The sequence below is a fragment of the Anomaloglossus baeobatrachus genome, chromosome 2, assembly GCF_048569485.1.
Source record: "Anomaloglossus baeobatrachus isolate aAnoBae1 chromosome 2, aAnoBae1.hap1, whole genome shotgun sequence".
NCBI lineage: Eukaryota > Metazoa > Chordata > Amphibia > Anura > Aromobatidae > Anomaloglossus > Anomaloglossus baeobatrachus.
The window spans coordinates 671673220-671685024 of NC_134354.1; the positions used below are offsets into that span (position 1 = coordinate 671673220).

General features: G+C 47.4%; 1 protein-coding gene across 1 annotated transcript in view; it reads left to right on the plus strand.

The window, feature by feature from the left end:
- The window catches only part of LOC142290536 (TRAF family member-associated NF-kappa-B activator-like), a 66609-nt gene extending 65245 nt beyond the window's left edge, over positions 1-1364 (plus strand). Inside the window, exon 5 of the mRNA XM_075334498.1 lies at positions 383-1364. Coding sequence (XP_075190613.1) covers positions 383-598 — 216 coding nt within the window. The 3' untranslated portion in view covers positions 599-1364. The remainder of the gene's footprint in view (positions 1-382) is intronic.
- Positions 1365-11805: the final 10441 nt, after the last annotated feature.

Below are 11805 nucleotides of genomic sequence, written 5' to 3' on the forward strand. Positions count from 1 at the left end.
TTCTGGTACAATATATATTTCTTAGAGAAGATTTTTTGGATTGGGTTTCATTACCATTGTCCTTGGTGTTTTTTAATATGTCTGCACTGTGTTGTATTTTGTATGTGTGGTTTTAAACTTTTTGATACATAAATAATCGTATTATATTACTTTAAATTTGGAGTGAGTGCCTTTGGTCAAACGCTTTTCTTGTGATTACTATGGTTGGTTTTGCTTGACAGGTGCACCCCCTTATTCCTGATAAATTTACCATATAAATTATGGCTGTGCACGTCTAATTGTTTTTTCTTAGACTTAGCAAGTGTGACAGTTTTTGTGTATATCTAAGGAAAATGCATTTAGAGCTCTAATATTTCTATCAATGTTGGTCTGTTTCTTGCAGTCATCATGGAGTCCAGGCCGTTTGTCAGAAGACTGTCCATTTGCCCAACGTGTCGATGTCAACTCGGATGTTGGACTTAGCTCCCAGATATGTGAGTTCTGCCATGCAGTATTTCCAGCAGGAGCAGCGACTGAAGGAGAATTTCTTGGACATCTTGCTGGGCACATGGAAAGTTCGTCATTAGACCACTCACCAAGACCAGCACAAGAGTCATGAAGATTATTATGTAGCATGAATACTTTTTATACTATCATTAAAAATGTGTATGTCAATATAGCTGTCATAAGGCATCACACGCCTAACTGGTAGAAGTCAAATGTGAGTTGGTGATGCACTTCATGTTACCCAATCAGTCAAATTGAGCTCTGAATCCTCATCAGTCATTGATGTAAAATGTGGACATTAAAGACCAAACACATACATGGTCACTGCCGGATAAATTGCTTCACAATTAGTCTATTGTAATTGAATTGAACAGAAAAATTGTCATGCATGTGAAAGAAGGGGAGAGGTGCTGGTTGATCAAGGTTTTGTTCCCATACTAGCGTGAACATTTCAGCAAGACAATGATTCCAACACACAGCCAAGGAAACGATAAATTGGAAAAAAAATAAAACTGCTAGAATGGCCAGCCTATTACCTGACCTGAATCCAATAGAGAATTTAAGGCAGGAACTAAAGCTCAGAGTTCATAGAAAGAGCCCACAGAACCATCAGGTTTTGAATAGTGTTTATGTGGAAGAATGGATCAAAATGACACCTGAGCAATGCATGTGACTAGTTTCTCCAGACAGAAGATGTCTTGAAGCTGTTATCACCAATATTAGTTTTTATACAAAGTATTAAATACATTTCAGTAAGTGTGTTTAATACTTTTTTCATGTGCCATTTCTCATTATTACACATCATTAAATTGATGGACCTCTATGTTATGCATTGTTTGCCTGTGTGGATTGGATGGGTTGTTAACTAAATCTGGTGAAAAATTCATCTTAATAGCACCTTTATAAATATATCTACTTAGAAAATTGGTGATGTGTTAACGATTTATTTCACCTGCTGTATGTTATTTAAACAACCTGCCACCCAAACAAACCTGACCCCCTGCAAACCTGGTGGGTCCGTGAACAGGTTATGGTCCCGGGTGTTGTTTTAGACGACTCTGGTGGGCACAGGAGGTGCCACTATGTACAATACACGAGTTCATGTTGGTCACGCCGGTCCTGTGACCGTGGTCCATTTTTACTTAACTATAAAAAATCAAAGGAGTCCATGTACCGGGTGTACACACTGTAAAGGAATCTGGTTGTCAATCAGGTAACTTCTTCGTTCATTTGGAATTGGTTAAAGATTTACTTGCTAACATTTTCTAAATGAAAAATAGCAAACTATGGAAAATGATAAACGAAAACACCGATACCTAACAGTTCTATGGTATCGTTAAACTACTGGTATTATGAATATTTTTCAAAGTACTGGTGCCGCTCACTGGGAGGCTGGTAGTCGACCGCGGCAGCTGGCACAACTTGGTCATTTACCATAGTGAGCTGTTTCACATCGAGGGCGTACCAGCCACGCTCGCTCCAGTGCCGTGTTTAAGCGACTACTTCCCCTGGCTCCAGATTTCGGTCCGGGTGATCCCTCGGGAGATGCTGCTCGATATCTCTTCGAGCCACAAACACCTCATCAGGGAGACTTGCTTCCCAGAGGAAACCCCACTCCTTCTCAGGGTTGAAGCGCTGCACTAGGCCCTTTCTCTCTGGCTCTCATACACGAAATGTGGCTTTCCTCAGGTTCTCTTTTTCCTTGTTTGTACGGACAACAATCTCCCGCTGCCGTTGATCTGGAGTTGTCATCGCTGGTGTCAGATGTCGCTGGTGTCGTTCCTAGCAGGGGGCGTCAACGTCCGGCCTCAGCTCCCTGACTGGCTCTGGCTTTAGGTGGACTCTTGCGGCCCTAGCAGCCGTCGGGATGCCGTGTGGCAGGGGAACCGGTGGTTCTTCAGGTCCCACTTCCGCAGCTGTAGGTAGAAAGGCCGACTGCTCCGCAGCCGGGGTTGCAGGGTCCGGGTGCTCTGTCTTGGAGGACGGGGCCCGGTGATGCAGCTGGGTCTGGTCCGGCCGGGGTCCAAACGACCGCCATCACGACTGGGATGACAGTCAAGACCGGGGTCTCTGCAGCTGGAGCCTCACACACAAGCACCGAAGGCTCCGCTGCCGGGGTGGAAGTAGGCAGCTCGGCGTCCGCCGAGGACGAGGTAGGTGATGGCGGAATGCTCGCCGCGAGCGGGGGCAGTCCGGATCCCTCCGCCACAGTGGCCGGATTAGGGTAATCGACAGGGACTGTGTAACCGCTTACCCTCTCTTCTCGTGGGACTTCCATCTTACGGGCTTGCACCGCCACCGCCAGGCTCCTCATCTCTTCCCTCCAGTGGTTCAGTATAAACAGGAACTGCGTCCACATTCTCCTGCACAGCTGCTCCGTCTCTTCTTCTATCCAAGTCACTGTCCCAGGACCTCTGAGGGAGACCCAGCTTTCTCACACTGGGCCCTACATTATGCTGCAAAATTTGTTGGTAGTCTTCAGACTTCATAATGCCATGCACACGGTCAAGCAGTCCAGTGCCAAAGGCAGCAAAGCAACCCCAAAACATCAGGGAACCTCCACCATGTTTTACCGTAGGGACCGTGTTCTTTTCTTTGAATGCCTCTTTTTTTTCCCTCTAAAATCTATTTTGATGGCTTTTCCCAAAAAGCTCTACTTTTGTCTCATCTGACCAGAGAAAATTCTTCCGAAACGTTTTACGCTTTCTCAGGTAAGTTTTGGCAAACTCCAGCCTGGCTTTTTTATGTCTCGGGGTAAGAAGTGGGGTCTTCCTGGGTATCCTACCATACAGACCCTTTTCATTCAGAAGCCGACGGATAGTACGGGTTGAGACTGTTGTACCCTCGGACTGCAGGGCAGCTTGAACTGGTTTGGATGTTAGTCGAGGTTCTTTATCCACCATCCGCACAATCTTGCGTTGAAATTTCTTTTCCTTCCACATCTAGGGAGGTTAGCCACAGTGCCATGGGCTTTAAACTTCTTGATGACACTGCGCACCGTAGACACAGGAACTTTCAGGTCTTTGGAGATGGACTTGTATCCTTGAGATTGCTCATGCTTCCTCACAATTTGGATTCTCAAGTCCTCAGACAGTTCTTTGGTCTTCTTTCTTTTCTCCATGCTCAATGTGGTACACACAAGGACACAGGACAGAGGTTGAGTCAACTTTAATCCATGTCAACTGGCTGCAAGTGTGATTTAGTTATTGCCAACACCTGTTAGGTGCCACAGGTAAGTTACAGGTGCTGTTAATTACACAAATTAGAGAAGTATCACATAATTTTTCAAACAGTGCCAATACTTTTGTCCACCCCCTTTTTATGTTTGGTGTGGAATTATATCCAATTTGGCTGTATGACAATTTTTTTTATTTTTTTTCATTGAAGACAAATTAAATGAAGATAATAATACCAAAGAATTTGTGGTTGCAATAATTTTCAAGAATAAACTGAGTATTATCTGACAGAATTGCAGGGGTGCCAATACTTTTGGCCAGCACTGTATATATGTGTATGTATATGTGTGTATGCGTGTATGTCCGCTAAAGGAATCTGCACCGTCACATTTACAATCACAAAATTTTGCACAGACTCCCCATGTGACTGAGGGAACGTCATAAACTATGTTTTGAGGGGACAATTTAACCCCGCGCTTTACAGTTATTCACACAAGAAAACACTGTTTGGATGTGTGAGGAAATATATTGGCTGTTTTGACAATTAACCTCGATATTTATCAGGTGGTCTACAACAACCAATCACAGCTTTGCTTCTATTTTGCTTCAGATCATTAATAGGAACTCTGATTGGCTGCAATATGCAACGAAGGACATTCTTTGCATAAGACAGCTTATGTGTCAGTTGATATGATTTTGATGGTTAGAGGAAGAGTGGGAGAGATGGAGAGGGGGGGGAGACAGAGAGAGTGGGAGAGAAGGAGAGAGGGTGATTAGGAGAGAGGGAGAGAGAGAGTGGCAGAGGGAGACAGAGGGAGAGAGGCAGAGTGGGAAAGTGGGGGAGAAGGGGAGATGGAGAGAATGCGAGTGAGAGTGTGAGAGAAGGGGGGTGGGAGAGTGGGAGAAAGGGAGAGAGAGACTTAGTTACTACCCTGGGCAACGCCGATTACTACAGCTAGTATCTATATATATAATTGCCTTATTCTGTCTGTCTGTCTGTCTGTCTGTCTATCTGTCTGTCTATCTGTCTGTCTATCTGTCTGTCTGTCTGTCTGTCATGCTCCGAAATTGTGTCCTTACGGTGACACAAAGCTGATTGGCCGCTGGGCTCGCCATGGCCCCGCCCCCCCACACGGATTGGCCTCTCGCCCCGGCTCTCTGCAGGCCCCGCCCCCCTCACGCAATGCACGCTCGCTCTGGCCCAACTGACACGGAGCTCCGATTCCCAGGTGAGTACACACACACACACATCAGATCACACTCACTCTCACACTCACTCTCACACACACATCACAACATGCTGGGATATCGCTTGCTTCTACACCGGCTCCGTCAGGATCCCGGCAGCGCCAGACATAACCTTGCGATGCTGGGATCTTGACGGAGGCCGTGAAAGCTGGTAACCATTATAAACATCGGGTAACTAAGGTCCCTTAGTTACCCGATGTGTATCATAGTTACCAGTGTACACCGGCTCACACTCACTCTCACACACACCTCACACACACATCACATCCACACATCAAGGTCCTGCAGCTGCGGAACATACACACACATAACAGCACACACACACACACATACACACACAAATCAGATCACACTCACACACACCTCACACATCACATCGCATCCAAATACTCACAACATCCTGGGATATCGCTTGCTTCTCAGCGGCGATACTGTGCTGTTGTGAGCTTCCAGGACCTGCCGGGGGATCACATGGCCAGAAGCATGTGATATCCCCGGATGTTGTGAGTATCAGCGCGTATGTGCAATATCGTCAGTGTGTGTGTCTTTGTGTGTGAGTGTATGCGATCGGGTGTGTGTGAGTGTATGCGATCGGGTGGGTGTGAGTGTATGCGATCGGGTGGGGGTGTGTGGGTGTGTGTGAGTGTATGCGATCGGGTGTGTGTGAGTGTATGCGATCGGGTGTGTGTGAGTGTATGCGATCGGGTGTGTGTGAGTGTATGCGATCGGGTGTGTGTGAGTGTATGCGATCGGGTGGGTGTGTGTGGGTGTGTGTGAGTGTATGCGATCGGATCTGTGAGTGTCGGCAGAGGAGCACGGCGTGCTGGAGGAGGCTGAGAGGAGAGAGGCTGAACCTGGGGAAGGCTGGGATGGGGAGGCTGATGCTGGAGACGGAGAGGCTGATGCTGGCGCAGCATGGCGGATGGAGCACCTTTGGGAGTGCGCAACATGGCGGATGGAGCACGTTTGGGAGTGCGCAGCATGGCGGATGGAGCACGTTTGGGAGTGCGCAGCATGGCGGATGGAGCACGTTTGGGAGTGCGCAGCATGGCGGATGGAGCACGTTTGGGAGTGCGCAGCATGGCGGATGGAGCACGTTTGGAAATGCGCAGCATGGCGGATGGAGCACGTTTGGGAGTGCGCAGCATGGGGGATGCAGCACGATGGGGAGTGCGGAGTATGGTGGATGGAGCACGTTTGGGAGTGCGCAGCATGGAGGATGCAGCACGATGGGGAGTGCGGAGTATGGCGGATGGAGCACGTTTGGGAGTGCGCAGCATGGCGGATGGACCACGTTTGGGAGTGCGCAGCATGGCGGATGGAGCACGTTTGGGAGTGCGCAGCATGGGAGATGGAGCACGATGGGGAGTGCGCAGCATGGCGGATGGAGCACGTTTGGGAGTGCGCAGCATGGGGGATGGAGCACGATGGGGAGTGCGCAGCATGGCGGATGGAGCACGTTTGGGAGTGCGCAGCATGGCGGATGGAGCACGTTTGGGAGTGCGCAGCATGGCGAATGGAGCACGTTTGGGAGTGCGCAGGATGGGAGATGGAGCACGATGGGGGGTGCGCAGCATAGGGGATGGAGCACGTTTGGGAGTGCGCAGCATGGCGGATGGAGCACGTTTGGGAGTGCGCAGCATGGGGGATGGAGCACGTTTGGGAGTGCGCAGCATGGCGGATGGAGCACGTTTGGGAGTGCGCAGCATGGGAGATGGAGCACGATGGGGAGTGCGCAGCATGGCGGATGGAGCACGTTTGGGAGTGCGCAGCATGGGGGATGGAGCACGATGGGGAGTGCGCTGCATGGCGGATGGAGCACGTTTGGGAGTGCGCAGCATGGCGGATGGAGCACGTTTGGGAGTGCGCAGGATGGGAGATGGAGCACGATGGGGGGTGCGCAGCATACGGGATGGAGCACGATGGGGAGTGCGCTGCATGGGGGATGGAGCACGATGGGAAGTGCACACCTCCCCCCAACACACACACATACGCGCGCGCACTGCACAACACACCACACCACACACACACACTGGGAACCACAAACAACTGCCCTACACAGACACCCACACACACAGACAACGCTGCACACAAAAATATAGGCACATACCGCACAACACGCACATTGCACAAAACATACCTCCCCCCAAAACACACCACACACACACAAACTGCGCAACACACACACAACGCTACAGACACACAGCGCTCCACAAACAACGCAACACACAAACAACACCGCTCTCACCCCCCCATCACACCCAGACAACATCCAGAACATGTACAGCGCCCTACACAAACACTTGGTAACTACACACAACAACATCTATATATATATATATATATATATATAACAAAAATCATACATGAACTACACAATACGTAAATTCTAGAATACCCGATGCGTAGAATCGGGCCACCTTCTAGTGTATGTATAAATGCAGTAGATTGTATATACTGTAATTGCTATGTAACATTTGCATAGGGCTCAGAGATAACTACACAAATAATTTAAACATCATCATGTCTGTCCAGAAAGGACAAAGGCACGTATTGTGTGTTATATAAAACAGAGTTGGAAGGTTGGAGAAAATCAATTCATACAAATGGGCAATAGGTGGCAGCAGTACCGCATGCCATTTCAAGTGGAATAAACTACAGGTAACAAGAGAAGAAATCACATAGCCAGTCACTACAAGAGAACCATAGCAACACTGAAAGAAAAAGTCCCAAATGCAGAAATCAAATATATATATATATATATATATATATATATATATATATATATATATATGTAAAAATAAAAGAAATTAGTTACCCCTCTGATACACGTTTCGCCATCAGAAGGGGTGTGTCCAGACGGCAAAACGCAGAATAGCATGCAGTGCTGCTGCCAACTACTGCCCATTTGTGTGATTGATTCCCTGCAGCTTTATTGCATACGTTTGTGGTTGTTTCCAGATTTTCTTGAAATCACAGCTCCGTTGGTTTGCATTTCATATTGATTTTCTTTTTTCATTTCATTTCATTAGTTTATTTGTGTCTTCCTGTGAGTTTTCATTGGGTGGATGAGGCTAGGTGTTAGCCTGATTAGATTCACACCTTATTTGTTCTTTTGCAGCCTATAGGCTTTTTAAATGGTTTTAACATTTTATGTCTTTTTTTTTGTCTAAATGAAGATTTAACAATATAATATATATATAAAATAATATTTTTAGGTATGTATACTGGTTGATCCCCATGCATTGGTAGACCCCTCAGCTTTTTTTTTTTTTTTAACAGTCCAATGTTTCAGATGCACCCACAGACCTGAATAGGTGCTTGCCGTCCATTATACTCTGTAAATAGCATGAAAAAAAAAAACACTGGTCGTGTTATATGCTCGTGCCAGTGCAGCTTATGCAGAGGCACACCTCCAGTTTCTGACTCTAGGGCACAATGCATAAAGATTATGCATGAGCAAAAAGATCTGCACTGTAAGTCAGCACACACGGCGAGTAATACGGAACGAGTCTAATGCGATAAAAAGTCGCATTCCACTCAGACCAATATTACTCTATGGGGCAGCTCCCATGAGCGATTGTTTTCTCAGCCCTAATCGGCCCAAGAAAACAATCAGAGCATGCTGTGGGTGGAATGCGATCCTATTTTTCTTGCACCCATTCAAGTCTATGGGGGCGAGAGAAACATTGCACTGCACTCATATTACAGCAGAGTGCAGTGTGATATTGTGACGCCCCAGGGCAATGGGGTACTCGGTCTCGGGCGTGTGTGACACTCAGGGGAGTCGTGGTTACGGCCGATGCCCGGTTCCGTGACCCTGGGGGTCAGTCCAAATAAAAAGGGGTAAAAACAAAAGAAAAGAAAAGAGTTTGTCGACTACGCCACTTGCGGTGTGCGGCCAGGTTTTTTGAAGCTGCTGCTGCAGGGTCCTGCTGGGGCTGATGGAGTAGTGCAGCTTAGGTGTTTTGGGCCCTCTGCAAGTAGGGCTGGACCCCAGCAGTGTATGATGGGGATTGTAGTGGGGTACAGTCAGTGTATGTGTACCGAGGCGATAAGGAAACAGTCCACACCAGTATTGCCTTGTTTTTACTTGTGTTTGGACCCGCTGGTGCCGGTTCCAGGTGTTCCTGCTCCCCTTGTTCTCCGTGCCAGCTGTGACCTGGGTTGGCTGTCCTCCGTGCACTCTTGTTGTTGATGGGCTTCCGTGGCCTAGAGCTGCTTGGGAACCCCTCCGTTTCTGTCTTTGTCTTATTGCAGGCAACCTGGACTATTTAAGGGGTTCAATCCCCGGTCCCCTCTTTGCTGCTGATGTTTCAGACTCTTTGTTTGGCGATGGACCCTGGAGATCCTCTCACCTGGCAGATTTAACAGTTGACTATAAAGTGTCCCGCTGTCCTAGGGTCTGCACCCTGCCTCACGCTGAGTCCTGTGAGCCTAGGTTCCAGACTTTCACAGGCGCCCCGCGGTCCCTGGAGTTTTCCATTTCTAAAGGTAACCCATGGTCTCTGGAGTCCTGCTTCCTTACTCCACAGTCCCTCACTCCTGTCACAGCACTCCGGTGTTACTTCAGGTCTTTTCCTTTCTTTTTGTACTTTTCACTCCTTCACTTCTCCGACTACTACTTTCAAATCTCCTCTCTCCTAACTCAAAACTGACTTCTTCTTCCCGCCAACTTCACAACTGACCACTGGCCCCTACCCTTGCTGGGTCTCTCCCTACAGATTGGATGGCGACTATCTAGTCAGCGCCCATGCCTTTTACCTGTTGCTAGGCAGTCTCCCAGTTTGGTGTTGTGTGTGGCCTGAAGGTGCTGGTGTGTTGACTGGCACGGATATTCTGGGGTTTGGGTTTCCACTTACATTTTGTGGACCTGGTACCGCAGGGGTGCTACAATATATGCATCAGCCGGCAATAGAGGAGATAGGGAGATACATCCCTCCCTCTCCTCCGCAGCGCCGGCCCTCCCCTCCGCAGCTGTAGTCTGATCGCAGGATCGGACCACAGTCACACGACACTCCCATGACACTCAGCTCCCACTGCGAGCATGAGCCGAGTGTCATGTGAGGACTCGAACTAATCCCCGTGTGGCTTCAACCTTAGGTTCGTTGTCAAGTATGCTCCTCTGGCAGCAGGACTGTGGCAGTCTTTACTTCTGCTACTGGCCCTCAATACTCAGCCTGGCATCTTGGGTGTTTTTGTAATTTGCTAAAACCTCCCATATCATGATGTAGCAGTATAAGGCATATCATGACTGCATATTAGACCCATGACTAAACCTCATGCGACATTATGATCTTGCAGCACTTAGTAATTCCAGAGGTGCTCTGGATTCCAGACCAAGGATGCTGGTAGTCAAGACTACCATGGTACAGCTGCCACGACTGATGGGACTAAACAGGGCAGAACAAATCTTTATGCTCAAATCTAATAATGACTCCAATAGTAGCTTTTAAAATCCTTATGCAACAAAGTCCATATTGAGTTTTATTATAGTGCCCATAATTTCAGTGCACGGCCTGGCAAAAGTGCCTTACATTTATAGAACTTTCATTAAATGTTGATGATCCTACCGATAAGGCCTCTTTCACGCGTCCATGGAAAACAGACACTTCTGTTAAAGATGTGTATGACCCTCCGTGTGCCGTGATTTTGGCACACGTGAGATCAGGAACTTTTTACTCACCTGTCCCCGGCGCTGATTTCTCCGGTGCTTCTGCTTCCGGGTCCACGGTTCAGTGAATATGCATGAGCATAATGTGTGGGCCCTGAAGCAAGTGACAGCAGCACCAAAGACAGCAGCGCTGTATAGAAATTCATTTATTTCAAAGACACATGTTTTCTCCGGTACATGTCACACAGATCATACCATGTGACATCAGTGCTAACGAGAAAGATGGACTTGTTTTCGTTCCAGGACACACGGATACACGTGTGCTCCATACGGACACACGGTCCTTGGGAAAACACTGATGTGTGCGCAGACCCATTGATTTTAATGGATCTCCATATGTTCATGTCTCTCGTTACGTATGAAAATGCACGTCATACATACCAGAATCACTGACGTGTGAAAGGGGCCTAAATAAGTACTAAACACCATGAGGAGTATTTATCACTTCATACAGAAGCCTGCTGGTGCAAAATCAACTAAATTTGCAACGTGCACTTTTCATGCGGCACAAACTGAAATGGAACCAAACTGGCATACATTTCCAAAAGAACTGTCACCCATTTTTAGTGAAAAATGTAGCAAGTCTGTAAAGCCCTATTTCTAAACGCCCCTTACTTTTAGTAAAATATCTAAAGCATCATAAAATTGAACATTTTTGTACAAAATAGGTGTGTACCAAGCCACGCAATTGTCACATGGAGTTTTGCACAAACTTCGCCAACTGTAAGGGTGGCATTAAGCTCTGTTCAGAGTGCAGATTCTGACACTCTGCCTGATGGTTTCTCTGGTTTCTGGGATCAACACAGGCAGACTCAGGCTTCGACCTGTTGTGTGCTGATTCATAGACAGGCTAGCAAGAGTTAATATCTGCTAGTCTGCTTGCTCCTTTAATCACATGTTGTAGGGAGACCTATCATTTCTACATCCCCCCATTTATGATGGTGGAATCCTTCTACTCATGCCACCTATAGTCTATTGTATGTTAGTCTGTGAGGTGTGGAGTCCCAGACTGTCTGGTGAAAGTTGTGTGCTTATTGATTGGAGCTGTTGTTTACCCCTGTTGTTTCATACTTCCTCCCTTTTCTTGTTGTTTTTTCTCGTGAATCTAATTATCTTTACCTTTGTGTGCGTATGTGTTGTGTGACAGAGTTTTGTTTTTCCTTATCTGTCCTTATCTTTGGGTTTCATAATGTCACGCTCCCCGTGTCCCAGCACCACTCC